This window comes from Aspergillus vadensis, assembly GCF_003184925.1.
Source record: "Aspergillus vadensis CBS 113365 unplaced genomic scaffold BO88scaffold_32, whole genome shotgun sequence".
NCBI classification, from domain to species: domain Eukaryota; kingdom Fungi; phylum Ascomycota; class Eurotiomycetes; order Eurotiales; family Aspergillaceae; genus Aspergillus; species Aspergillus vadensis.
The window spans coordinates 351,405-377,861 of record NW_020292070.1 but is presented as its reverse complement, the minus strand read 5'-3'; the positions used below and the strand labels follow the sequence as shown (position 1 = coordinate 377,861).

The window sequence follows — 26,457 nt, the reverse complement described above, 5'->3', positions numbered from 1 at the left end:
GGCTGGTGGGAAGATTCACAAACATTTACAATTCCAATTATTCTTGGTATTTGAAATTGTACATTCACCATGCTTTACCTGGTAGGACTTGGTCTGGCTGATGAGACCGATATTACGGTCCGCGGTCTGGAGATCGTCAAGAAGGCCGAGCGTGTCTATCTGGAGGCATACACGGCCATTCTGCTCGTCGATAAGGAGAAACTAGTGAGTGTCGCCTGATGGAGTACTACATGATATGCGTTCTAGGGTGCGGAATTGACTAACTGGAATGAATCGGTTTAGTAGGAAGCTTTCTATGGACGTCCTGTTATCGAGGCCGACCGCGAAAAGGTCGAGAGTGGCAGCGATGAGATTCTCGCCGACGCCGACAAGGTCGATGTTGCTTTCCTCGTCGTTGGTGATCCCTTTGGGTATGTATAGTACTCAATATCCTCTGGCGCGACATTGGCATGTTATCTGACTTCCGTCAGCGCCACCACACACACAGATCTAGTCCTCCGCGCCCGCGAACTGGGCATCGAATCCAAGGTCATCCCCAACGCTTCCATCATGTCCGGTATCGGCTGCACGGGTCTGCAGCTGTACAACTTCGGCCAGACCGTCAGCATGGTCTTCTTCACCGAGAACTGGAAGCCTTCATCCTACTACGATCGGGTCAAGGAGAACGTTCAGTTGGGTCTGCACACATTGGTTCTGTTGGACATCAAGGTCAAGGAGCCGTCGCTGGAGAACATGGCCCGGGGCCGTTTGGTCTACGAGCCCCCTCGCTATATGACCGTTGCGCAGTGTGCAGGTCAGATGCTGGAGACTGAGGAGGAGCGCCAGGAAGGCGTCTGGGGTCCGGACAGTCTTGCTGTCGGCGCGGCGCGTGTGGGTGCCGCAGACCAGAAGCTGGTTGCTGGTACCCTGAAGGAACTGGCCGAGGTCGAGATGGGCCGGCCTCTGCACAGCTTGGTGTTGATCGGAAAGAGAGCGCACGACCTGGAGAAGGACTACATCCGGGAGTTCGCTGTCGACAAGGCCACCTTCGACGCTAGCTGGCAGAAGGGCGGATACGGTACTATGTAAAGACCGTCGCTGATGAGGAACGAAACCAGAATAGATAGATATTCATCACGCCAAAAATGAACACTGCTAATGAAACCACATGCACAAACCCAAACACCCAAACCCGCTTTCTGGTAGAAACAAAATGCTAGCAACTAGCCACGCACACGTCATAAGCCGTAGAGAGGATTGCGAGATAGCCATAGCCGTGGCCATCAAGCTGTTCGCCTAGCAAACAATCGAGTCAACCGTTCGGGGAATCGCATCTATACAATCGCAATCACCGTTAGCAAAAGATTCATCATAAATCAACCAGAAGAATAACCCACCGTAGCAGAAGAAGGCGTCTCCGGCGGCGTCTGCGTCTGATCACTCTCATACTCTCCACCATCGGCATAGCTCCCCTCCTCATCATACCCATCATCGAAACTATCCGCATCTTCCTCCTCATCGTGAGGGAACCACCTCTCCGGATCACCATTATACACAATCCACCAGCCAATGCGCTCTCCAGCCGCATACTTATCCCGAAACTCCGTCAAGGCCTCCATGGCGTCCTTCTCCAGCGGCTCCTCCTTGAAAATGTCTTCTGGTTTCCAGCTCGTCTCGGGAGTAGGGCCGACATCCTCGGGGATGGAGATGACTTTCCCACCGACGTAGGCGTATGGCTTACTAACTGCGTCGTCGCTTGTGTCTTCGGGGTCGTATTGCTCGATGAAGCGGAGGTTAGGTAGGCGGGAGATGATGCTTGGTTCGGTCTTTTTGAGCGATTCCATGACCAGTTCGCTAGTTAGGGGTTGTTGGAGGTATTCGGCTGTTGCATCTTCCAGGTTGTGGAGAACAATGTATACGCGGATGCCGGTAAAGCCGGCGCGCGGCCAGCGAAAGCCGTAGAGCATGTAGACGGGCATTTTATTATTTTAATCTGCCGTCTGCAGAAATTTGTTGGATGGTAGTTGATGGTAGTGATGAGGAAGGGGGTGGTGTGTGGGGGGGGGGGGGGGAGGGAAATGAGGAGAGTGGGTGAAGCAAGGGAGGAGGTGCTGTTTTATGAATGAGGTGATCGGTAGTATTGTGGGGAGGAGTAGTAGTTCATATTAAGATCGGGATCTCGGCGAGGTGAGGAGAGAAGTGGAGAGATGGATGATGAAAGAGAGAAAGAGAGAAAGACAGAGAAAAGATCGTGTGAGTCTAGGGGTTGCGCATTGCGGATTCGGATTGGGGGAAATAGTTGGTTGCACAGCGCGGGATGGGATAGATAATATGCAGGGGAAAGAATGAAAGAGAAAAAGGCGAAAAGAGCAGAAAAAGGCAGATGATATATGCAGGGTCTCTCCGTGAGGCCGGATTCGAATGTTGGATTCTTTGTTTCTTTCCTTGTTTACCACCTATCTAGAGAGGACTAATAATTTAAGGGTTGGGCTGGATTAAAAGGAGAGAAGAACTGTAGAAGAGACTATTGATTTCCAGAGATCCCAGCGAGCAGTCGGTGAAAACAATGGAAAATCAATCTCATTATGCTGGTTGTCTGCAGATTCGATCTGGAAAGCTTAAAGTCAATCGGTGACCCAACGGTCAAAGCGGTCAGCACCGGCAGTATGGAGTCTCGACTCGCATTGTCCGCCGGAGACACCGCGGAGAACAAGTGATACCCCCGTTGCACTTCTGGCTTTGCTTATTTACCCCCCTCATTGGTCTCCTCCCTTGCAATTACTACTTACGGGATGGTTCTCTCATTTATTCTGGTGCAAAATCGCCAGTAAGTCATACCCCGCGTTCCCCCGGGATGCCCCATCTCCATGCATGAAATACACCCCCTAACGCAGGAACAGGGGGAAGACGCGGCTCGCGAAATGGTATGCGCCGTATAGCGTAAGTGCATCCCTACTTGGACAGATTCGAATACCATCTAACACTCTTAATTCATGATAGGATGAAGAAAAAGTCAAGCTAAAGGGCGAGGTTCGTTATATGCCCCTCCCGACAACTACCACCACCACTACTACTACACCCCGCCGCGGAACGATTTAATAATGTATGCTGGATAGGTCCATCGCCTGGTCGCCCCGCGAGACCAGAAATACCAGTCCAATTTCGTCGAGTTCAAGAGGAGTACCAAGGTCGTCTACCGGAGATATGCGGGGTTATTCTTCTGCGCCTGCGTCGATGCAACCGACAACGAACTGGCCTACCTCGAAGCGATCCATTTCTTTGTCGAGGTGTTGGATCAGTTCTTTGGCAACGTCTGTGAGCTGGACTTGGTGTTCAACTTCTACAAGGTAAGTGAGCTATAGGGTGGTGGAGGATTGTCTGGAACCGGAAGGGAGGGCAGACGAGGCTGATGATTGTACAGGTATACGCTATTCTGGACGAGGTGTTCCTTGCAGGAGAGATTGAAGAAACAAGCAAGCAAGTTGTTTTGACAAGGTTGGAACACTTGGATAAGCTGGAATGAGGGACATAATATTGGGGGGTTATAGCAAGAAGGGAGAAGTATAAAGATCGCTACATGGCGATACAATTGCATATATGACCACGGGATATGGTCAAGAGGAGTTAGGGGTTCATTAGGCTGATATCAAGTCTGGGCGTGTTTCTTTATATATCATTATTGCATGCGGTTGTTTCCAATGTTGTATGTGGTTGGCGACTGTTAATACCCTTTCTGGATTACCTGCATCCCTACTGTCCAATCGAGTAGATTCCATTCAAATAAGCGCCATGCGATGCTTGTAATTAGTGCAGTTATAGCCATTCTCTGGGCCACTTTCAGGGTCTGCCAGGGGTTCACAGGGACCAAGTGTGTCCGCTATTTTTGCACTCACACGGGGTATGGCTGCTGCCTGACCTCCAACAGCCGAATTTCACTGCCGCGATGCTTGACAGCGGATCACCCGAGACATCTCACAACTGAGACCGGACCACTCAACGCAGCCAGCACGCAACGGCCGCGCCATCAAGATAATTTAAGCTTATCTGTCTGTCAATGACAGAGCTAATAGGACTCCGTAGTTCGTCTCCATTCCAGAAATGTGGTTGATTGTGGGTGCTCTTGACTGGGGGAGGGTTACCTCCTGCCTGGGTCGACATACCCCGAGGAGATGAGGTGATTGCGGGCGGCGATTGCGAGCCTGTCAACGACGATGGTGACAGCAGCTCTTGGCAATCCATACATAAGGGGCCTCTCACCCTAATCACACTCTTTCTTTTGATGGATTTGCTTTGCTTGATGCACGACTGCATCGTTACCCTGCACGCTTATGGTGGTCATCGCATCCGACCTGCCTGGATGGCCTGAGGACACCGATTTCGACAACCCTCCCACTCCGGAAGCACACCTCCTTCTTGGTTCTAATGGTCCGACAAGCACTGGCCTGGGATCGGTGAACTGTGACGGAGATTGATTGACGGCACCGGCACTTGGGACCTACCCACCGTCTCAATCTCGTTACACCGTCCGTACGCAGGGAAAGAATTACCGCTGTATCACCTTTGTCTCGGCTTCATGAACTGCTCAACAACGTCCAAGCTGGCCTGTCTTGCTGATAATGCCGCACCGGCTCGTGCTCCGTAGCAGAAACCGGAAGGAGAGGGCAGATCCTCATCAGACTACGCATAATTCACCCACCAGTCGTGTTGCGATCAACCATCGTGGAGATAAACCGCCGTGACAAGTTGATAACGTTACCTAACGCATCACCTATTTGGTCGAGCGCATGCAGTTCGACGGAGATTTGGGGATTGGTATCCCATGGGTCCACAACCCCACGTCGGATGGCTCGCCAGTGATAGCGGTCCTTGATATGGGCAGGTTGATGGGGCTTACGACGATTCATCTAACGACTGGTCGTCTGATTGATTGATAGGGGACGGGATCCATGCCCACTTTGCCCAGATGACTATCAGTCGAGCTTTTGGCCTATCACTCCGCCAATTTCCAACTTACTTCCAACTTTGTCCCTAGATGCGCGGGATTTTGAGAAAGAAAAAGGGGGAGGCAGGAAATGAGGGAACAGGGAATTTCAAGAAACCTTAGGAAATAACTCTCGTTGAACCAGTCTCCTCGCCTTCACGACCGCATAGACCTTCGAGACTCTTCTGGCTTGCGGAGAGGGCGGCACTAGTCAATTCCACTTTCACGGGGCAGTCGGACTAGTCGACCGTAGCACCAGCTTGGACTGGGTCGGGTAAGGCGAGTTTCAATTTTCTAGGCTCGGCCGTAACAACCAAGACGAGGCAAGTCGGAAGTGCGTGGGGATTGTCTGATTATGCGTGTTCATAACATGTGGAGACTGGTTTCGCAGACGGATCATCTCGAATTTTCCTCTTTGGTTCGGAAACGACTATTGCAGTAAAGTTGACGCCGTCCTCTTGCTGAGCCACCACCACACGTCACGTCGCAGGTGCTTGCGAGGTAGACAGACAACTGAAGTGGCCAAATCGGCAGATGAGCAAGCGTCAGCAAAGAGGTCTATGTCACTTTGTCAGGTTATATCTGCGTCGCATGATACACTGACCAAATGCAACATGTTCTCATGGGCAAGTCGGGGAAATTATTTGCTCGAATATCTCCTGACGGTTAACCTTAGACAGCCCGTGCCTCGGGATATTGTGGGTACACAGCCTATACGGGCAACATATTGTCCACTGTCAGAGTTGATCACATCCAAGGGTGGCGTTCCACGAGGAATCACACTATTGTTTCTTTCATCTGGCCCGTTTGAGTCTAGAAATGCTTGCCCTGAAGGTTATTGCCATGCACCGTTGCAATTGGCGCAGAGGGATAGAATGGATGAGGCTTGGACAAGTTACGCGGACGACGACGTGGAAGTGTACTGCCGCCACCAGATGGAGACAACCATTCAAGCTCCAAGTCGTTCCACAGTGGAACAAAGGCACGGGTCGGTGTCAGGGCATCCGCACGGCAAGATTGTGGACACTGAACAGCACCGTAGTGGATGGTGTCGGGCACTGGACTCGCAGGCCAAGCTCTAAGCAGACGCTTAGATTACCTACCTGGGATACTCGAAACATGATATCTGGCAAGAGCTTCCTCTTTCGTGTGTTGTACACCGTATAGGACCTTGATTGTTCGTAGAAAAGCCGTCGATCTTTCTCTAGATCCACAATGAGATAGGACAAGTTCCAATACCGCTCTAAGCTCTCTGTAGTGGGATCAGGGTCATGTCCAACGCACTTGAATGCAATGTCCTGATTGTGACAGCTCATTTGCACGCACGCTTTACGGAGGCTTCCCGGAGAAGCTTGCTTTCATTGTCGCCGCAGATGTGGGGCTTCAATAGATGGATTCAGATTCGAGAGCCATATACTTTGTAGCTTGTCAGTACACAGATCCAGTTCGTTTCGGGCTGCTTTGAACGGCGTGGATTACTGCCTGTCCACGCAGCTAGGTGTCATAGCGCCATGGTTATTGTTGAAGCGATCCAAGCGGTCTTCCACTGTCGGTCTGGCAATGGATCTGTGAACAAAATACTGAAGGGTGAAGAGTCGTCAAGATTAGATGCTCATGGTGTTGACCAGGATGAGAGACTAGCCGGATTGGGATAGCAGCACGGGAAGGAGTGAAATGGAGAGAACTAATGAACTAATGCCACTCCCTGCCATGTTAATTACACACTACCTTTGTTACCCCAATGCCGGCTTACAGAACAAGGATTTCATGGGTGAACATTCCATGTCCGAAGTATACACATCGACAGACGACTCTGCAGGTCATACATATCTCAAAGCAGAATGGGTGTGTTGGTAAACACCGCAGCTCAGCATAGTTTGCAGAGATTTCCACCCTTACACCGCACAGGTAGGAATGCAGGGGCATATTCAGTATGATACGTAACAGAACAGACCCTGGAGTATGGTGGAGATGGAAGGAGAGGATACGTTTCAGGCCTTTTTCTCTGCTTCGCATTTCGTAACTCGTACCATGTATGTATCCCTGAGCGGAGACCTTGCTGGAAATTGACACGCACGGCTCTTTTTCTTTCCATCTTCAAATGTTCGAAGTAGAAAGTTCAACCATTATTTTCCCCTTTTTTTTTCTGTTCTTTATTTTTACTTGCTGGTATGGCGTGGGTGGCTTAACATTAGCCCGGGCGGGGAGTGGCACTATCCAGCAACAGACGGAGAAATGTACGCGTCGTCAACTGTGGCTTCAACCAATGAGTGCGAGTCCGGGCACGGTTCGACAGCTGAGCCTATGAGGACAAGATCCAATCCAGAGAATCCAGAAGCTCAACGATCGACCGGCGAAACGCAGGCCTACGCGGCCGATCCCTGGGATGCAGCGACAGCCGGGCTTGGCATGTTTCCCATCTTCCATCTCTTCTTCCCCTTCCCCTTCTGCTTCTTGCTTCTTGCTGGGAGCCCCGCCGCGCACCGCTACTGGGTCTCCCGGAAGTCGAATTGATTGATTCCCTGAATCCCCTCTCGCCTCCTGCTCGCTTGTGACTGGCCCAGCACCTCGGGTTTCCCCTTGGCGAGATTCGTGGAAATTCATCTGCTTCCTCATGTTGAGTGGAGGAGAACCAAATCCACCCCCTGACTATCCTTCTGGCTTTTTTGGGTGAACGTCAGCCGGTGACGTCTATTTTCTGTCGGGTAATCCAAGGTTTCTTTTTTGGGGGGGGAAGGAGGGGAGGGATGGATGAATGGATGGATTCCCCTTCGGTTATACTTTGTACCCCAGGAGTACTACCCTACTCTATTATTGGCCCTACATTACTATCGACAAGGTGGTTTATCAATGTCACTTCCATCCTTGTGAGGAATGTTTGCAGAACGTGGGTTGAGCAACCGGCGGGTCTCCGCCGGGGAAAGGGAGGGATGGAGGGGATGGAAATGAATAATTGATTGCAAAAAGGTGAACAAGAATCACTTGAATCAAGAAATTAAAAACATAATAATTTTGACAACAAAAAGTATACTGGGGAAAGAAAAAAACGCACGCCGTTTCAGAAGTATTCATGTTTCCAATGGTCCAGAGAAGTGGATGAAGATCCAAACGACCGGCCAGACCAATCCAAGGTTTCCGTCGCGGATTTCCCCAGAAGACAGGAAAGTTGCCACATTCAGTCTGGCCGTCATTTACTATTATCCAAAATATTCAAAATCCAGAAATTGCAAATAATTTAATTTACTCTTTCGGCGCAGAGGCGCCAAGGTGCTTTTCCTAGTCTGATCTTATTATTACCCTCCCACCATCGAGACTAACCTTTCTGGGTCCTTCTGGGTTATCTACGACTCCATCACCTTGATTGTTCTTGATCTACTCCCGGGCTCCTTTTAATCTCTGCAACGCCTGCTCTGGAATCCACTTCTTTCTTTCTTTCTTCTCTTCCATTCTTTTCTCTTGTCTCTATCCTTGTCTATCTGTCTGTCTTCCTCGGGTTGGATTCAGTTCGTCTTCTGTCCTTAGACCTGTTCCTTCCTTTGCGACCAGCGGTCCCTTGCAGAGTAACACCTTCATTACTACTACACTACACCCCCAGCGAGCCCCCTGGGTAGTCCATCCAGTTCGCTTTACTATACTACTTCAAACCACACATCTATCTCCGCCGATAATCCATCATGTCTTTGATTCACGCCGACAACCTGGCTCCCCAGCCAATCACTGATATCTTCACCGATGACACCTGCATCGACCGCCGCAAGTGCCACCGCACCGTGCCCATGAAGGTGCTGGCTCTGGGTGTGGGAAGAACCGGAACTGCTTGTAGGTGCTACTTCGGAGGCAGACGACGGATTGCATGACTGACTGGCTCTGTGAACAGCCCTCCGCATTGCCCTCGAACGTCTGGGCTACGTCAAGACCTACCACATGATGTCCGCCAGTATGGAGAACCCTCCCGACTGCCTGATGTGGCACGATGCTCTCGCTGCCAAGTACGACGGTGTCGGCGAGTTCGGTAGAAAGGAATGGGATCAGCTTCTGGGAGACTGCCAGGTAGGTTGCTACTATAGATTACTCGCAACGAACTCGCACGCTGACTCTTTTAAAGGCCGTCTGTGACTGGCCTGCCTGTGCCTTTGCTAAGGAGCTGATCGAGGCCTACCCCAACGCCAAGGTCATTCTGACCACCCGTGATGTTGACTCGTGGCATGCGTATGTTATACTCGTTCGTTCCGTGATCCAGAACATAGTCTAATTGATTCCCTATAGTTCCGTCATGAAGACCGTTTGGTGGCGTGTCTCCGACCCTGAGCACAAGTTCGTTTCGAACTTCAGCTGGGCCGCTAGCATGTACTACCCCATGCTCAACAAGTTCTTCCAGACCTTCTTCCGCGGCGACTTCCCCAACAAGGGCAAGCAGGTCTACCTTGACCACGTTGAGGAGGTCCGCAGCCTGGTTCCTCCCGAGAGGCTCCTCGAGTACAAGATCGGCGAGGGCTGGGGCCCGCTTTGCGAGTTCCTGGGTGAGGAGGTCCCCGACACTCCTTTCCCCCGCGGTAACGACATGGCCGACTTCTTCAAGCGCTGCCGCGGCCGCAACAGGCGCCAGATGCTGAACGCCGCTCTGCAGGCTGTCACCATGGGTGGTGCTCTGCTGGCGACCGGCTTGGTTGCTACCATGGCTTTCAAGCGTTTCTCTCGGTAGATGCGCTTGCTTGCTGCCTGGTTCTTTGAATTTCCTTCGCCTTTTCCCTTTGCAGCATGCGCTGGGCGCCAATGCTGCGGATCTTTGCTCTATTTTCCCTAATTATTCCCAAAACTGCTTTTCTCATGTTGATATATACCGATGAGCGTACCACCTTCTCAGGGGTATTTGTTGCTAATACTGTGCACTGATGTTCTGCTATTTCCTTGGCTCTTGGCTGGGTTTCTCGCTCTATGGCTTACAGTGGGGGGAATTTTCTTGGCTATGTTGGTTAGACTTATTGCGCAGGGACCGGTCTTGGATTCTTGTTGCCTGGCGTGGATGGAGTCGACGAGAGATGAATATAGATTATTTAGCCTATTAGCATGGTTGCTTCCGTATGGTGTATTCTTGGCCGGGGGGTTTGTAATGTGTAAGTAATCTGTAGGCGAGCCTCGGCATGCGGTGTCACAGCCAACAACTCCAACCACCCGTCCCCCTCGTCCTCGCACGGTGGAAGGCGCCGAGCATCCGTCTTGGCCTGCATAGGGAGTTGTCGCGCGCCCTACAAGGCCATGGCGGTCGCTGACATGGGCTGTGCGACTTCAACCCGTTGCGCTTGGCACGTCCTCGGCGGCGCGGTTCCCAGCCCAATCCAATCCTTGTCATACTCATCACACAGCCTTGTATGTATGCGAGCTGAGCCTGGCGGTAAGCAGAGCGTTCATAATGCTCATTGATCAGATACTAACTCCGCTCGGTACTTCAGGCTTGCTTACAGCAGATCTATCGACCAAGGTGCATGCATAAGGCGTCCGCCCAGCGCATGACGGAAATTAAACCAACCATATCAATAAGCCGTACGGAGTAGATACTCACTGCCAGTTGGCAACAACAAAGTACAACATTACAACCCTAATGCGCAATGACAAGCAGCACGTGGAGCATAAACCAATGAGTCTAGCATAAATCACTCAAAAAGATCCGAATTACTTTTAACCAGTCAGTTGGTTGGTCGGTTGGTCAGCGAGTTATGCAAGCCATGACTCTCAAAAATAAGCGGCTCCTATACCCGCCGCCTCCGCCGCCTAAACTTGAAGCTGTGCTGCGACGAAAGGGGCGCTGTGGCGGCGCCTATTTATAGAGTTCCGCTGATACAGCCAAGGATTCGGAGATGAGAGTGCAGCGCTTACGTTCCAAGGCCAGTGTGTGTGCGTGCGTATGAACATGTCTAAAATTATATACGTAGAGTGTAAATAGTTATGTTGTGTTGTGCTGTGATGCATCCAATGCAGCATAAGGAAAGTACATGTTCTGCAAGCGCCAGGATTCAAAATCTCTGTGTGACTCGTGATCCGGTGTCGTATTCGTTTTGTATTTTTGTTTTCTGTTTCTTTTGTTTTGTTTTGGACTATTGGATTGCTGCCAAGCCATTCAGGCACTGTTTATTGTTGGGGTTGTCTCCATTGTTCATTTCGCTTTTCTTTTCATGTAGTTGACTAAGCGTGACAGGGCTCAATGAGGAATACAGCCAGCCATGACATTCTCAACCACATACATAACTACTTATCTACTACCTTTAACAATAAAACTCTCTAAATAACAACAACTATCTACAAGATAGGTGATCAAAGAATCCCATCCCCTACCACAGCCCTGACTAGCACTCCAATTTCGTCCCGGCAGATAATTTACCTACCTCGACTAGAACAGGTACCTTAGTACCTAGTGAAAGGCCCAGCCCATCCAACTAATCAATCAATCAAACTAAGAGAGTGGAGAAGTCTCCTTCCTCGCAACTCCACCAGTTTTCTCTTTCTCCTGCTCCAAGCCTCCAACCACAACCGTGGCGTGACGTGGCGTCGGCATGGGTCCCCTCCTTCTTCTCAGTTCCCCTTGGTCTAGCCTGCACATGAAATCCATGAAATTTTGCTGTGGCAGCGTGGCGACCATTCCTGATTGGGGTTTAGGTTCGGCGTTAACGAAACACACTCAATTTGCCCGGGGGGTTGTTGGTTCCATGGTTTACCGGGTCCGTACGGATGTAAATATACCCCCCGGTAATGGTTACGTGTGTGTCTGTTGTATCTATCTTTATCTCCAGTAGTCAGAGTAATTAGTGGTGTTATTTGAAGGGTTCAAGGGAGGATCTAATTATCTAGTGGCGGCTGCTTTTATTAGCTAGCTGGAACGATGGTTCAATTGGTGCTGTGATTTGTGCTAGTTGGGATGTGAGGACTGGCGTGGATTAGACTCGATGGGGTTGGGGGAAGCACTACGTGGAGGGGGTACGTATGTTTCTCTCTCCGCAAGATGGTAGTGCTTGTCTGCGGCGTAGCTGTGAGCTGAGCACAAAGTAGATGGGGGTTCAAGTCTTTGCTTTTTATACCTTTCATGGCGCTGATTCTTTTGGCTGCTTTTGTGGTGTGATAGTATTAATCATTATCATTTTTTCTATCTTTTGGATCGTTGGAGTACTTGAATACGGTGCTGCTGCACAGAATAGGCAATGTTGCTGTAGACGGAACGCTCTATTCATAGAGATGAAATGAGGATGGTCAGGAGGTCATGTCTACGTAGTGCTTCAACGTGTTCAGTAAATAAGTGCCCGAACTAAGCATTAGGATAGACAATTCTCCTAGTTACGAGGCAGGTGCCAAATGCGCCACAAAGATCGCCTATCTTTGCGCAACGTGATGACGATTAGAGTTGTGGAAATTCACAAACTGTAGTTATCTTACTATTACTATACTGTACCTTGGAACACATCTCTCTTTGACAGACCGAATCATTATCTGTCATATGTCGGTAGGGACCAACACACGCTGCTGCCTCTGTATGCCATGCCAACTGTGCCTCTTGAGTCTGAGGTATGGAGATTTCAATCCCTGCTGCACGACTGCAATAAACATGAACAGCCAGTGCCGGATCGGGGTGGGAACCTTTATCCTGTCCCCGCCCCGATCAACCAATGATGGCTTGTAGCCACTACATTTCCAGAACTCCGGCTCGCCATGGCTAATCCACATTGGGTGTCATCGTACGTTGGCCGGGCTTGGCACGACTCCACCTACGAAACGAGGAAATCGGGTGTAACGAACTGTGGCCAGCCTGAAGCATAAAGCAGGATTGCCAAACGTTATCCCCGGCGGTTTGCGGGCAAAAAAAGCAGACCAGAGGGGAAAAAAAGAGGATTCAAACAGAAGGAGAGGAAGAAAGTCGAGAGCGTCCTGTGGTCCTTGTTTCGCCGCTTTCGTCTCCTCTACTATCTCTCTCCCTCTCGCCCTCTCTTCCTCCCTTTATATCATTAACCGCTGATCCCTTCCCCTACTCTCCCCGATCTTCCCCCCATTCTTTCATCCCTGTATACATACTTCGGTACATACCTTGACACCCCGATCAGGTGGCCCTGCATTGACTGTGGGATTTTCTCGCCATCTGCATCTGTTTTTCATCTTTCATCGACATTCCTTTTTCTCTGTTTCCCTCTCGTTCATTCGATCTTCCTATCAACTTCCGAGCTCACTCCGAGCAAGTGATGTAAAGAATCCATGGTGGCCTTCACTCATATCGCCGGGGGATCGGCTCCGTCCTCCATAGTCGCCTGTGTGGCGCTATTATTATTCGCATGCGTTCACACTGTCGTCGCAGAGATCGATTCGGTCTTCAAATCTGTGAGTTGCGCCCGCTTTAGCGTTATCGCAGCTGCTTGCACGCAATAGTAGCCAAGATGTTCGCCACCCGGATCGCTAACCTTGTCTCGACGTCCACCTGCAGCGACCCGATCTCTATCCCCCAGTCCTTACTTTGGAACATAGGGTTCCCGACAAGCTAAGCCCGGGCTACATCTTTGTCGGCCCGTACGAAGCGTCCAATTCCGGCCCGTATATCTATGATGATGAGGGGGTACGCTTCTGATATTCCCGCCCGAGTGTATTGTATGGTGTTGACCATGTTATAGAACCTAGTCTGGAGCGGCTGGGGTAACTCGGGCCCCGGAAATGCCCACGGCATGCATGTTTGCAAATACAAGGGAAAAGATCACTTGTGTTTCTTTCAGGGTGTGCAGCAAAATGGGTATTGTCGAGGTCATGGAGTCATCATGGATGACCACTATCGCATCGTCCGAACCGTGGTTCCCGGGGGCGGCATGGCATCCAGCGATATGCACGAATTCATGCCTATCAATGACGGCAAGACTGCCTTGATGACGGTTTACCAGCAGCGACAGTTCGACATGTCCCCGTGGAACGTGAAGTCCGGCATGGGATGGGTGATGGAGAGTGTCTTCCAAGAGGTGGATGTGGAGACCAACGAAGTTCTGTTCGAGTGGAAGTCCCTCGACCACGTCGACCCTTCGGATGCCTACACCTGGCCAAGTCACACGGATACTTCGGGCACTGGGCTGGACCCGCGCTCGCCCTGGGATTACTTCCATATCAACTCGATCGACAAGAACGCCGACGGCGATTATTTGATCTCTTCGCGCCACACGTGCGCGATCTACAAGATCTCCGGCAAGGATGGATCAATCATCTGGCGGTTGCATGGAGCGCATCCTACGTTTAAGAACATTAACTTCAGTTTCTCGCAGCAGCACGATGCGCGGTGGCTTGGTGAGAACTCCACCCACACTTTGCTGTCACTGTACAACAACGGGTACAATGGGTTCAACCGTACCCACGACTACTCCTCGGGCATGATTATCTTGATCGATCACCAAGACAACACCGCCACTCAGCTGCACGACTACTCTCCTCCCGGCAAGACCATGATAAGCTCCAGTCAGGGTAACATGCAAGTCCTTCCGAACAAGAACGTATTCATTGGGTGGGGTAACAACGCCTATGTTTCGGAACATGACGAAGAAGGCAACGTGCTGCTCTGGGGTTACATCGACAAGGATCGCATCATGAACTACCGGGCGCAAAAGTTCGAATGGGATGGAATGCCTACCGACGTGCCGGCTCTGTGGACGTATTCGCAATCTACCGACACCTTCTCTCCGACGACGTTCTACGTTAGCTGGAACGGAGCTACGCGGGTGAAGTACTGGCGGTTCTACGGTGCGACCAACTCGACTGGCCCGTATATGCTCATCAAGCAGACCGAAAAGAGAGGATTTGAGACGAGCTACTCGGCACCGCACTTCTACCGCTGGACCTACGCGGAGGCGGTGGATGTGGAGGGCAAGGTTCTGGGCAAGTCGCGCAGCATGTTCACCTTCACGCCGTCGCCCGATCTCCAGGGCTACTGTGGCCGGGAATCATGTGAGAATGCGCAGACATACGGAATGCCCGGCGAGGAGGGCGCTGGACCTGCGATTCCCCCGGCTGGAATCAACACTGTTCCTTGGGTCGATCCTGATCACCCTGACGCACACTTCGATTGGGGTCAGACCGGAGATGATGAGGAGAGTGAGAGCGGGTCCGGCAATTTGAAGAGTGTTTATGGTAAGCAGGCTCCAGCTGACGGCAGGAAGAATAACCCCGCTGACTATCGCAATTTAGATAACAACGTGGGATGGATCGCCCCCGTCTTCGGCTTTATCGTTTCCATCGTGGCCATCTATACGATCACGCGGATATACCGGCGCCAACAGCAATTTAGCCGGGTGAAGGAGAGGGCATCGACGGAGAGTGTCGATAGGATCGAGAGGTCCAAGCCCTGGACGGAATCGGAGGAGACGCCGTGGTGGCATTGGCGACGCTGGACGAAGTCACAGGAGCCACCGCGGTATTTTCCGTTGGCAGAACAACGGAGTCCATCCTGGCGAGCGGAAGGACAATATGTGCGATAGATAGATGCACATCATAATATGTGTGATTATTGATGTGCCAATAAATGAATATAAAGATAAATATTAAACATGTATAAACAACAAGTCTTTCCTTTCCTCCAATTCAAACATACCATCCATATCCTTGAACCTTGGAACCATACCATACAGCGGCTAATACACGGGACGGTCATCGGCTGACGATACATACATACATACGCAAAGCCGAGCAAAGCGGCAACGAGCCATAGAAATGGATGACGCCGACAACGAGTACAAAGTTAATTAGTAGCTTGCTTAGCACTAGCTGACAGGAAAGAAAAACTGACTCGTGCGGACGCAGCCCCGAACCAACAACCGAAACTGCATGTCACTTTCCGTCACTCGCTACTAGTACTACTTTTATCTACGCATCGAATTGCGTACGTCTGAACTGAAGGCTTTGATCTCTGACGTCTGACGCAGCCTGCATAGCTTTCGTTCAGAAAAACCAACAGAAAAAAAAAACTCACCTGCCCCATGCACATCAACTAGCGGAGAGGTCGGAATTGATGCTACGTAGTCAACTTTCTAAAAAGACGCATGTTGATGGGGGGGGGTTTTTGTTTCAAGGGAACGGGAAGGGAAAATTTTCAGGTGAGTCGTCTGGATGAGACGCTGGTGAGGGTCTGTTTAGCCGGGGAAAGAGATAAGAGGAAGTATCATCCTACTAGTCCTATCTAGTTACTTTGTAGAAAAGAGAAAGAGAGTGTGTGGGTATCAATTGTGTCCAAACTCGAAACAAAAGTGCCAAAAAAGAAAAGAGGAAAATTCAACGGGGGAGGATAGAATGAATGCCAAGACGCCAAAAGACTGGACGAGGAAGGAACGGACGAGTTGAGGTGGAGAACCGACAAAAGAGTCGTCGCAAGCTCGGGGATTCGTTGCCGATCCGAATGAAGAATAAAAAGAATAAAAAAATGATTTTTTTAAATTAAATTCTTTTTTTCTTTTTAATTTATTCGGCTTATTTTAGTTTCACGAGTATTTCCCCTTTGGGCTTATACTTGATTAATTTCCATTCAGTAACAATCAGTTGTTCAGTACATCCAGTAAGTTGTAATTCCCAGTTCTTACTGAGTACGGCAGTTCTCCTGATGGTCTTTCTCTGTCTCTTCTCTCTTTCTCTCTTTTCACGATCTTCCCTTTCCATTCCTTTCTTCTTCTCTCTCTTTCTCTCTCTCTTACTTCCTCTCTCATTCTCTCATTCTCGCTTCTTCCCTTTTCGTGGATCCCGATCTGACCTGACCTAAACCAACCCATCAAGCCCCGGTCCGGCCCCTCCCTTCCTTCTTGTTCTTCTCCAGTACCGTGGGCTGCCCTATCATCATTCGCCGCCCCCCCAAAAGGTAACTCTCCAATGCCTGCGCCAAAATCCGGCTCTCAAGGAACCGCCGGGCGTCCGTCGCTACCCTCTTTATCGCTCTCCTCCACCACCCCTTCCTCGGCCATCTCTACTCCAGCGGCCACTCCCAACCCCCTCTCGGCCACCTCCTCCTCCTTCGCTCAAGCCTCTAAGAGCCGGAATGCTCGTCATACCCGAGCCACTTCCTGGACATCCGGTCACGATCAAGGCGGAGAACCCGACCCCGCGGACTTCACCTCTTCTCAGCAACGTCGTCGCAGAGAATCCAACATCTCATTAGCCGACGTTTCTGAGGGCTCTTCCGGCCGCTACGACGACGATTACGACGATAATCGCTCTCACACCAACATGGCCGTGAGGAACACTTCCTTCGACTGGGGTCCTGGACACGCTCGCAGTCGCTCCCATTCCTACAGCCAGCCACAAATGTCTCTCCTACAACCTCAAGAACTGGCCGACTCGTCGGCTCCCCGGCCTCGTCCAGCACCCGTTACATGGATGTCCCTTCCGCGCAAAGGGCAGTTGGCCCTCTTGGGTCTCTGTCGTGTCTTCGACTTCCTCCAGATTGCCTCCCTGCAGGCATACATGTTCTACCAACTGAAATCCTTCGATGAGAACCTCTCCGACGCCGATGTCTCCACCCAAGCCGGTATCCTCCAGGGTGCCTTTACCGCCGCACAGTTTGCAACAGCTATCCCTTGGGGCCGGGTCGCTGATGCAGAATGGGGTGGTCGCAAGTTTGTCTTACTGGTTGGTCTTATTGGTACTGCGCTGTCCTGTCTGGGTGTTGCCTTTTCGACGTCGTTCGCGCAGGCCGTGTTCTGGCGTTCGTTTGGCGGTGCCATCAACGGGACGGTTGGTATTATTCGGACTATGATTGCGGAGAATGTCAAGGAGAAGAAATACCACTCGCGCGCGTTCCTGATTCTGCCCATCGGGTTTAACGTCGCCGCGCTGTTCGGACCTGGTAGGTACCCTGCTGTGATGTATGTGGCTACAGCTAATTTCTTTTAGTGATGGGCGGTATGCTGGCTGATCCGGTCAAGGCGTATCCTCGACTCTTCGGACCTGATTCTTCTTTCGGCGGCGCCGACGGTGTGCAATGGCTCGTTCGCTACCCATATGCGCTGCCCATGCTAGCGAATTGCATTTTCCTGACATTTGCTGCGGTCTGTGTCGCCATCGGACTTGAAGAGGTATGTTTCCTGTTGACATTTGCTATGCGCACCGCTGACCGACTCCACAGACTCTGGAAGCTTGCAAGGGCAAGCCCGGTCTGGGCGTGTTCTCGATGCGCATCTTTGCTCGCGGCATCCGGGCAGTCGTCCCCTCGAACTCTCCCCTGTACCAGAGACTGCCGTTCGCGGACTACGACGAGGCTGGTCCTCTGCTGAACCGTAGAGACCCGGCCGAAAGTTACGAGATGGAAGAGAAGGCGACCAAGGCAAGCCGTCAGGCTCGCACCTTGCCTTTCCGCCGGATCTGGACCAAGAACGTGCTGTGCACGCTGTTGGCGCAGGCCTTCTTCGACTTTCAGATGGGTGCTTTCAACAACCTCTGGCTGCTTTTCCTCTCGACCCCGCGTTATGATGCCAACGACCCGGCCAGTCCCGTCCAGAGACTGCCCTTTATTTTCACTGGCGGTCTGGGCATGCTGCCACAAAGTGTTGGTTTCGCTACCGCCATTCTCGGTGTGATTGGCATGCTCCTCCAGTTTACCATCTACCCCAGCATCAACAACCGGTTGGGCACGGCCAAGAGTTACCAGTACTTCTTGACCCTCTTCCCTCTGGCGTACGCATTCGCGCCATACATCGCTCTTGCTCCGTCGTCCGCACCCCCGCCGGGCCAGGCCAACGGCGGATGGGTGTGGTTCTCCATCATTGTGGTCTTGTTCCTGCAAGTGACCGCACGAACCTTCACTCTTCCCACCTCCATCATTCTCCTGAACAACTGTTCTCCGCATCCATCGGTGCTCGGCACCATCCACGGCATCGGCCAGTCCGTGTCCTCGGCGTTCCGTACCATTGGACCGATCTTTTCCGGATCGTGGTACGGCTACGGTCTGGAGATGGGCATGGTCGGATTTGCCTGGTGGCTGATTGCATTGGTGTCGGTGTTTGGCTGCGTGGCAGCCATCTTTGTCTACGAAGGTTCCGGACATGAAGTCTTCCTTCCCGGTGAGGAAGAAGAGCGGGACTAAGTCTTGCTTGTTTTGTTTTCCCATATCACTGCACAGGCGTTAGAGTTGCTTCTTGTACATATATATAATGGACCCATTGCATAGCGGTGTCCGGTCGTGTGCTTTGGATTTTCATCTGGTTTGGAATGGTTCAGCGGTTGCTGTTGATATATTATACCTGTTGTTACATTATGCATTGGATGACAAAAGAGAGAAGAGAGAGGATAGATAGATGGATGCATGCAGGCATCTAATAGAAGTTTTGCTCGTGCTTATCATCATAACATCGTAAGTGTTAATGTAGTGAGTTTAAATGGAATGTGCATGTCACCGTCTCAACGCCGCAAACCGTCTCGTCAACTCATCCAACTCGGGTATATCACTCTTCGCCGGCTTCGATTGTCTTGCCTCTTTAGACACATCCTCCTCCCCAGGTACCTTGACCTTGGGGTTCAAATTATCCACCCTCGGCCCCGGCGGCGCCACACTCACCGGACTCTTTCCCTCGGTATATAGTCCCCGCGGCGGCGTCGCCTTATTCAACTCCATTGTCTCGGATGCCCGTCGCGCATCACCCTCACTGTCACCAGACTGACCAATCTTCCTCGGCGTAGACGGCAACTTCACATCCCCATCCCCATCATCCCCTCCATCACCATCATCCCTATCCTCATCCTCCACAAAACTCGGCACATCCCCCTCCGGCGAAGCAACAGACCCATCCGGCCAAGTAACCCCATACGCCCTCGCAATCTCAACAAGATAACTCTCGACCAACTCCTCCGAAGGCGGCTTCACCCTCAACCCCCTCACCAACCGTTCCGGAACCTTCACCTCCTCCAGCTTATTCTCCTGCGCCAGCATCATGAAATCCTTCCCCCATCGATCGCTAAGTAATCCCCGCAGGATCGTCATTTCCCGAATATCGTGCGGGAACCGCGCATACGAGTAGAATATCACTGCCGCGGCTTCGTCGAGCGCAGGGTCGATGTAGCCTTCTTTTTCCACTGCGCCTGCTTCTTCCCCACCACCGCTTTCAGCTCTTGCTTGTTCTGCTTCTGCTTGTGATGTAGTTTGATGGGTTTGTTGTTGTGGTTGTTGTTTCCGCCCAAACCCCCAAAACGAGAACCCCGATCCTTTCCCTTCTGCACCTTTAGATGACGACGAAGTAGATGAAGAAGTAGAAGAAAGATGGCGCTGCGCCTCCCCGCGCGCTCTACTCCGCGCGCGCGCCCCCTTCTCCCCAAAGGCAGATTGATCGAGGAGATTCGCCCGCGCGAGAAGTAATTCGCAGTAGAGCTCGACCATCTCCATTACTTCCACTGCGGTATCGGTCGCGATTACATTCTCGACGCGGATGCGGGCGCTCGTGGAGCGGTTCTCGGCTAGCAGGGTGGAGAGGTCGCGCCGTTGGACGACCGAGCTGGCGGTGTCTTTCTTTTGGAGGAGGCGGAGGCGTGGGATTAGGAGGTGGAGGGTGCTGGTTAGTTTTGCCTGGAGGGGGTGTTAGAGGGATTGGAGGGGGGATGTTGGGGTGGTTGGAGGGGTGCGGGGGGAGGGGGAGGAGGGGGAAGGGGATGAGGGTGGTGGATTGGAGGGTGTGGATGGGAGGGGATGAAGAGAGGGGAGGAGGGCGTACTGTTTGTGGTGAGGGAGGCATTCTGATTGTTGTTGTTGTGGGTGTGGTGGTGCGTGTGAGTGTAGAGATAGAGGGAGGTGGTGAGATGACGATGATGTTAGGCAGTTGCAGATGGAGGTGGAGGTGGGCCGATTGGCTTCCCGCTTTGACATTGACACAGGTTACTAACTCCGTACATCTTCTGTTTCTACTTCATCTTAGTAGTTGAACACTACTCCACTTCGCGTGTGGGTATTGAGTTGCTTCTTGGGTTTATCTGGACACTCTTTTTAATTGCACTGCTACTCACTCAAATAGAGATGGAATTCAACTGTTCAATGGGAGTCATACTAAGTGAATGCGGGCTGTTCTATCCTCTACCCTATGATCATGCTAAGTGGCATTTGGCACTTGAATTACAGATTAATGACTATATTAACAGTAAACATTATCAATAAATGCTCATCAGTCAAGCATGTACAAGAACGTCAATCATAAGGGTATAAAGTATAGTGTGAAAAAGGTGCCCATCAGAAGTGAACCAAGAAAAATGATGGTGAGTATGCAACCATTTATGGTTTGTTAGTCAATATGGTCTGGTCTCAGTCTAGACCATCACGATCGCTCCAAGGACCGCCACAATCAGACTCAGTTTGGACACAGCACTGCCAACAGCAGCACCATCCGTCACAGCCGCTGACTGCGTTGCTTGGGCAGTTCCAGATGTCTGGCTGGAACCACTAGCAACAGCAGCAGCAGCGACAGGATTCGCGTGCGAGGAGCCTGTCTCCACCATCGCATGGGGCTTGTACGTGTAGCTAGCTGACACGGTCCAGTTCAATGCTGCGCTGGAGCTGACCTTCCAGCTGGATGAAGGCGTCCAGCTGGGGGTGGGCCGGGGAGTGATGCTGCTGGAGCTGGTGGTGCTGATGGTGGAGCTGGAGCTGAGCGTGGTGCTGGAGGTAGTAGTGCTGGACGGGGTCGGGGTCGGGGTGCTGCTGGTAGTGCTGGAGCTGGTGCTGACAACCGTCGATGTGCTGCTAGTAGTAGGGACGATGCTGATGGTCGAGGTGGAGCTGGTGCTGGTGCTGCTGCTGACGACGACGCTGCTAACACTGCTGCTGGACACCGGCACGCTGGCCGAGTCGCCTTCCTTGTCGAAGACAACAACATTGGCCTTGCCGCCCTTGGGCACCGTCACCACACAGAAGGTGGCACCGCCTGCACCCACCGAGCTGTCGCCAGTCATCTCGTTCACGCCGTTGACGGACGGGTCGATCTTGCAGGGCAGTCCATTGCAGCCGCCGCCCTCGCACTCGATCTCGACACCGAATTCAGGGACTTCATTGCGGAACGGGGTGGTCGGTTCCAGGTAAATCGGGTTCCATCCGAGCTTCACATAGGTGTTGCCTTCGCCGTCGGTGTTGGCACCGGCAACATACGGGGACCAGTTGCCGTAGGGGTTCGCGGAGGTACCCCAGACACAGGCCGTCTCGGTGTTGTATCCCGGAGGGTTGATATAGAAGCTATACTGTCAGTATAATAATCGCTTACATATAAGAGTAATGGAAAACCTACTGTGCCGCAGTCTCACACCAGTAGCTCAGATCCGGAACAGCCAGGGTAGCCAATTCTTCGACAAGCGTGGGGATCAACATGGCCTCATTGCCGGGAAGAACCGTCTGGCAGAAAGACACCTGCTCCTTGCACTTGTTCTTTGCGCTGACGACGCCGGTGCCGTCCTTGCAGTACGGACGGTCCGGGAAGGGCTTCTGAATCTCGCCGTTCTCGTCACAGTACAGTCCACCATTCTACTCTTGTCAGTCACACCCAGCAAAGGTTTACTCCCAGGCAGCTTACCATGGACATGGGGTAGGTGTACGAAGTAGCCTCCGGGTCCCACTGCATAGAGACCTGGCCAGCCGGACAAGCATACGGACAGTATCCGCCAGGCTTGCACTCCTGGTCAGGGCTCATAGCCCATCCACCATTGACCTCGTGAGGAGTGATGGGGATCAAGCCAGCCCCGGAGGGGAACTGACACGAGGAACTCTTCTTAACCACGGGGGCATCCACCGAGCGATGGCTGCGGTGGTGGCCATGGTCATGGGCGTGCTTGGCTGCTTGGACAGCAGTCATGGCTAGGAAAGCCACCGTTGCACTAGTGGCCTTCATTGTTGTATGAGAGGTGTATATGTATGTATGTTGTATGTATATGTAACCAAAGGTGGAGAGATGTGATGTGTATGGGTCAGTTTTGTGAGATATGTAGCAACAGACAAGTAGGGCAGATAAGTATGGAAAATAATTGAATATGACACCACGACAGACCACGCGAAACGAAAGACTAGGGTCAGTAAAGACAAGAACGAGAGACTGAACCGAAGCAAAGAAAGAGAGGAAGAAGAGAAAGAGAAAGAGAGAGACAAGAGCCGGAAGACCCAGAAGAAAAGAGAAACGAGGAACCCACTGCCACCACCATCAAACTACTAGAGAAAGACTACTACGACTAGTAGCCTGAAAGTGATGCTCTCCCCGGGTTACCTAAACAGGATAGCCCTAAAGCTTCGATCCCAATTAGGCATGACCCGCTCAGGGGGTCACGCCAATCAGCGGCCTTTGCGCCGCGGCGGTTCATGGAATTCCCCCCGTATATTACTGGTTTGGGAATAGTGGAATAGTGTAGGTTACCGTACGGTTCCTGATGGATGGATAAGGGGTCCGTGGACCCTGAGACATTCATCCATAATTGGTGGTAGAACTCACAAAAGGGTAGTAAAGAGAAAGAGAGAGAGCGTATCTGTGAACAATAATATATCTGCTGAGTTCATCCAACTCAATCCTTAATTATTGCCATCTGTCAACTCAACTCAACTCTACCAGAATATGACACGGGACAAACTCACAACCACTCCCTTCCTCTCCCAGACAAGACATCACGATCAGCATCCGTCCAGACCGGATCAGCATCCTATTCCAGTATAAGTCACAAAGTAGTGCTCGAGTCCATTCGAGTCAGTGCCTCTCTGCCTCTGGGCTAGTCTCAGTCACTGACCGGCACGGACTTTGGCAGTTGAAAAAAAAGGGGGCGAGAAGCAGGCCAATCGTACAGGCTCATAGGCGGGAGCTATGGTGCTAGCTTGGGCAATAGTCTATGTTTAGTCTGTGTCTCGCTTGCTCATGAGCTCTTATCTATGGTCATGTTTGATTGCACCAATGGCTTGATTGCTGGGCAAATACTGGTTTCTCCGTCAGGTACTTTAGGCAAATAATTGTCAATATTAATATCATAATACTGGTATAAACAGGGGTTCTGGGGTGGTTTGCATGCACGTTGCAGGCTTGGGCTGCCATGCACTTCACTCCACTGCATAGTACTTAGTCTACTCTCTCCTCTTTCTCGCCCCTTGGCCTGTGCGCTCAACGTGGATTTTCATTCATATATAATCTATTATATGATAGTCTGGGGAACTACCTGGGTACAATAAACTAACTAGCTAGCAAGCTATCATGTATGACGCACACACTACTTCCTAACTACACAGTAATACTTCATACTTCTTACTGCACTCCTACTCCTACTCCTCCTGCCCTTCCATCTCCCTCCATCCCTCAAACACCCCATCCTGGGTGTCCCTCCACCCCCAAGCAACACAATAATGTCTTGCCAGTAACCTCCACTCCTCCATCTCATCCAACATCTCCAACCCTGCCACCCGCTCCTTCTCCCGCTCACTCACCCACCTCTCCCAGATGAAGTCCACATCCGCCGCCGCCTGTCCCCTGTCCAGTCCCAGCTCCCGTAACCTCCGTCGCTGCGCCTCTAGCGACGCATACTCTTGCAATGTCTGCAGCTGAATCCCCCTCGTGGCTAGATTTGCCACCATTGTGCGCCCGAATGCATCGTCGGGCCGGATGGGCTCATACAGAACCAACCCTACCGGCGTGGCCGCCGGGAAAATGGTTTCTGTGAAGTGGCGGACTACCGAGCTGGCTTCGCCGGGGGTGAGGTATATGAGACAACACTCGGACAAGAGGAGGGTAGGGAGAGTGGGATCGAGGCCTGGGAGGGCGGGCGAGGTGTGTAGACTGCGGAGATCGAGGGGGTGGAGGTGGTAGGAGGGCGAGTGGAGGGCGTCGTTGGTTGGAGAGATTTCGACGTCGCCGCTGTTATGGCTAAGGACGCGTTGGAGGAGAGGTGCGGCGCGGATGAGTTTGACCTTGGCGGAAGTGTTGACGGAGAAGTCGATCTCGTGGTAGACTAGGTTCGATGCGTCGTAGCTAGGGGAGGAGAGGAGACGAAAGATGCGCGAGTCGGTGCCGGCGCCCAGGGAGATGATCTGTTTCTTGGGGTGAGAGGGATGGGCGCTCAGAAAGCGGGTGACGAGGCGGTCGATGGCAGTGGTGCGAACGTAGGTGCCTATGATGCTCAAAAATTAGAGCTCTTGAAGTATGACGGCGTCTGTCCGAGATCCAGTACCTCTGTTGATGATGGGAAGTCGACGGACTTCCATGCCTGGAGGCGTCAATGCAGGTGCGAAGACATCATCAAGATAGCCCAGGTTCACGGCGCTGAGGCGGGAGACGCTGGCGTCATTGTCGGTGCCCTGCACCACACGATCTTTGGCGCCATGAGACCCGTGGCCTGCATCACCGGGCTGGCCACCTCCACGACTTCGAAATCGGCCGCGACCACCGCCGCGACGCAGGGTGTTCAAGTTAGGGATGTGCGAGGCGGACATTGACGGGGAGGAGATGGAGAAGCTCAAGTTGGAGCTCCGCGGCGGAAAGTTGGTTGTGCCCCGCGGTGCCGCCCCCACAGCTTTTCTACTTCTACAAGCTTACATATCTACTATGTACTATGAGAACAAGTTAGTCAACTAATGCTATTATTTGTTTATACTGACAGATATTTTGGAAGCGAAAGTAGGAGCTGAACAACGAGATACTTTTAATATCCTATACTTCATCCATTCCCATCCATCATCATCCTCCTCATCATCATCATCGTCATCTGCTGGCTTCCGAAAACGGGTTCGACATTGCTTTGAACTTACTGTTAGCTCAACCCATGGACCAAGATTGAAATAAAATGATTCATCGTTATGAGACACATTGGCTCAAGGCATTCATCAAAGCCATTGTGCGTAATTTATCGACGAAGACGGTGGTGTAGCACTGCCATCATGGACAATACCGTGCTCTAGTAGTACCAGTGTTTCTCGCATCCATAGTCTATGGTTCGCCTGGAGATGAATTATCATATCGTGACTGCTTCATTGAAGCCATCTTCCTCGACATATATATAATTTGATATGTTCTAGTCTAATCCACCATTAGATTGAGGGAAAGTTCTCCGATATCGACACTTTCTACGACCACTCAGGATCATGTTTTACAAAGGTCTAATAAACCATGAAGCTTCTTTATCTAACTCTCCTCCTGGCCATCTCTGCAGGGGCCTTTCTCCTGCCTCAAAACATGCTCAGGCCATTCCAGCTATTTTTAAACTCCGATAAAGAGGCCAACCAAGCCATTGAACCCGCCACTCTACCAATCACCTACCGCAGATGCTACAATCTGATACACATTGACCGCAGCTCTGTCCAACAATACGGTGGTGCAGGCGGCATGTTTTGGGAACCGCTCTTCGTCGAAAATGTTACTCCTTCAAGAACAGTCCAAGTGTGCGGAAACTACAAGTGTGCGGAAACTACAAAGACGACTGTCCATCCCCCGACGGCAATGTGACCGATGGCGGGGTTTTCTATCTCAGATAGCTCGCGCTCAATTGGGGTCCGCTAGTAATTAGCGCTAATCGGCACCAAGGAT

General features: G+C 51.6%; 11 protein-coding genes across 11 annotated transcripts; 5 read left to right on the top strand and 6 right to left on the bottom strand.

The window, feature by feature from the left end:
* The first annotated feature begins 64 nt into the window (after nucleotides 1–64).
* Nucleotides 65–1,148, top strand: dph5 (diphthine synthase). Its single transcript, XM_025707769.1, has 3 exons — nucleotides 65–204; nucleotides 286–410; nucleotides 471–1,148. Exons 1-3 carry the CDS (start codon nucleotides 70–72, stop codon nucleotides 1,066–1,068), a joined length of 858 nt encoding a protein of 285 aa, XP_025558053.1. The 5' UTR covers nucleotides 65–69; the 3' UTR covers nucleotides 1,069–1,148.
* BO88DRAFT_408682 (AorFlbE) lies at nucleotides 1,083–2,038 on the bottom strand. Its single transcript, XM_025707768.1, has 2 exons — nucleotides 1,377–2,038; nucleotides 1,083–1,313 (listed from the first exon to the last, which is right to left on the bottom strand). Exons 1-2 carry the CDS (start codon nucleotides 1,956–1,958, stop codon nucleotides 1,263–1,265), a joined length of 633 nt encoding a protein of 210 aa, XP_025558052.1. The 5' UTR covers nucleotides 1,959–2,038; the 3' UTR covers nucleotides 1,083–1,262.
* A 700-nt stretch (nucleotides 2,039–2,738) lies between these two features.
* BO88DRAFT_438945 (AP-2 complex subunit sigma) lies at nucleotides 2,739–3,761 on the top strand. The gene is made up of 5 exons (XM_025709692.1): nucleotides 2,739–2,806; nucleotides 2,880–2,919; nucleotides 2,980–3,009; nucleotides 3,096–3,326; nucleotides 3,401–3,761. Exons 1-5 carry the CDS (start codon nucleotides 2,772–2,774, stop codon nucleotides 3,500–3,502), a joined length of 438 nt encoding a protein of 145 aa, XP_025558051.1. The 5' UTR covers nucleotides 2,739–2,771; the 3' UTR covers nucleotides 3,503–3,761.
* Nucleotides 3,762–5,773: 2,012 nt separating this feature from the next.
* BO88DRAFT_429859 (uncharacterized protein) lies at nucleotides 5,774–7,055 on the bottom strand (the record flags this gene model as incomplete). Its single annotated transcript, XM_025709190.1, has 6 exons — nucleotides 5,774–5,788; nucleotides 5,810–5,986; nucleotides 6,025–6,201; nucleotides 6,451–6,506; nucleotides 6,854–6,957; nucleotides 6,991–7,055. 6 exons carry the CDS (start codon nucleotides 7,053–7,055, stop codon nucleotides 5,774–5,776), a joined length of 594 nt encoding a protein of 197 aa, XP_025558050.1.
* A 31-nt stretch (nucleotides 7,056–7,086) lies between these two features.
* Nucleotides 7,087–8,149, bottom strand: BO88DRAFT_474911 (uncharacterized protein; the record flags this gene model as incomplete). Its single annotated transcript, XM_025711850.1, has 3 exons — nucleotides 7,087–7,609; nucleotides 7,785–7,869; nucleotides 7,992–8,149. Coding segments are annotated over 3 exons (633 nt in total), but the record flags the coding sequence as incomplete, so codon positions are not given.
* A 50-nt stretch (nucleotides 8,150–8,199) lies between these two features.
* On the top strand, nucleotides 8,200–10,036 carry BO88DRAFT_408680 (sulfotransferase family protein). Its single transcript, XM_025707767.1, has 4 exons — nucleotides 8,200–8,779; nucleotides 8,838–9,010; nucleotides 9,066–9,169; nucleotides 9,227–10,036. The coding sequence occupies exons 1-4, from the start codon at nucleotides 8,635–8,637 to the stop codon at nucleotides 9,660–9,662; spliced, it is 858 nt and encodes a 285-aa protein (XP_025558048.1). The 5' UTR covers nucleotides 8,200–8,634; the 3' UTR covers nucleotides 9,663–10,036.
* A 2,794-nt stretch (nucleotides 10,037–12,830) lies between these two features.
* On the top strand, nucleotides 12,831–19,283 carry BO88DRAFT_447214 (MFS general substrate transporter). Its single transcript, XM_025710343.1, has 8 exons — nucleotides 12,831–13,315; nucleotides 13,419–13,547; nucleotides 13,675–15,058; nucleotides 15,110–15,359; nucleotides 16,727–16,731; nucleotides 16,809–17,792; nucleotides 17,840–18,021; nucleotides 18,072–19,283. Exons 1-8 carry the CDS (start codon nucleotides 13,193–13,195, stop codon nucleotides 19,026–19,028), a joined length of 4,014 nt encoding a protein of 1,337 aa, XP_025558047.1. The 5' UTR covers nucleotides 12,831–13,192; the 3' UTR covers nucleotides 19,029–19,283.
* On the bottom strand, nucleotides 19,184–20,738 carry BO88DRAFT_397914 (DUF292 domain protein). Its single transcript, XM_025705302.1, has 2 exons — nucleotides 20,647–20,738; nucleotides 19,184–20,501 (listed from the first exon to the last, which is right to left on the bottom strand). The coding sequence occupies exons 1-2, from the start codon at nucleotides 20,665–20,667 to the stop codon at nucleotides 19,335–19,337; spliced, it is 1,188 nt and encodes a 395-aa protein (XP_025558046.1). The 5' UTR covers nucleotides 20,668–20,738; the 3' UTR covers nucleotides 19,184–19,334.
* Nucleotides 20,739–21,035: 297 nt separating this feature from the next.
* Nucleotides 21,036–23,002, bottom strand: BO88DRAFT_375029 (SUN domain-containing protein). The gene is made up of 3 exons (XM_025704322.1): nucleotides 22,486–23,002; nucleotides 22,204–22,436; nucleotides 21,036–22,151 (listed from the first exon to the last, which is right to left on the bottom strand). Exons 1-3 carry the CDS (start codon nucleotides 22,798–22,800, stop codon nucleotides 21,233–21,235), a joined length of 1,467 nt encoding a protein of 488 aa, XP_025558045.1. The 5' UTR covers nucleotides 22,801–23,002; the 3' UTR covers nucleotides 21,036–21,232.
* A 1,201-nt stretch (nucleotides 23,003–24,203) lies between these two features.
* Nucleotides 24,204–25,383, bottom strand: ppm1 (protein C-terminal leucine carboxyl O-methyltransferase ppm1; the record flags this gene model as incomplete). Its single annotated transcript, XM_025705301.1, has 2 exons — nucleotides 25,106–25,383; nucleotides 24,204–25,045 (listed from the first exon to the last, which is right to left on the bottom strand). Exons 1-2 carry the CDS (start codon nucleotides 25,365–25,367, stop codon nucleotides 24,204–24,206), a joined length of 1,104 nt encoding a protein of 367 aa, XP_025558044.1. The 5' UTR covers nucleotides 25,368–25,383.
* Nucleotides 25,384–25,988: 605 nt separating this feature from the next.
* Nucleotides 25,989–26,376, top strand: BO88DRAFT_474909 (uncharacterized protein; the record flags this gene model as incomplete). The annotated part of the gene is made up of 1 exon (XM_025711849.1): nucleotides 25,989–26,376. Exon 1 carries the CDS (start codon nucleotides 26,041–26,043, stop codon nucleotides 26,374–26,376), a length of 336 nt encoding a protein of 111 aa, XP_025558043.1. The 5' UTR covers nucleotides 25,989–26,040.
* Nucleotides 26,377–26,457: the final 81 nt, after the last annotated feature.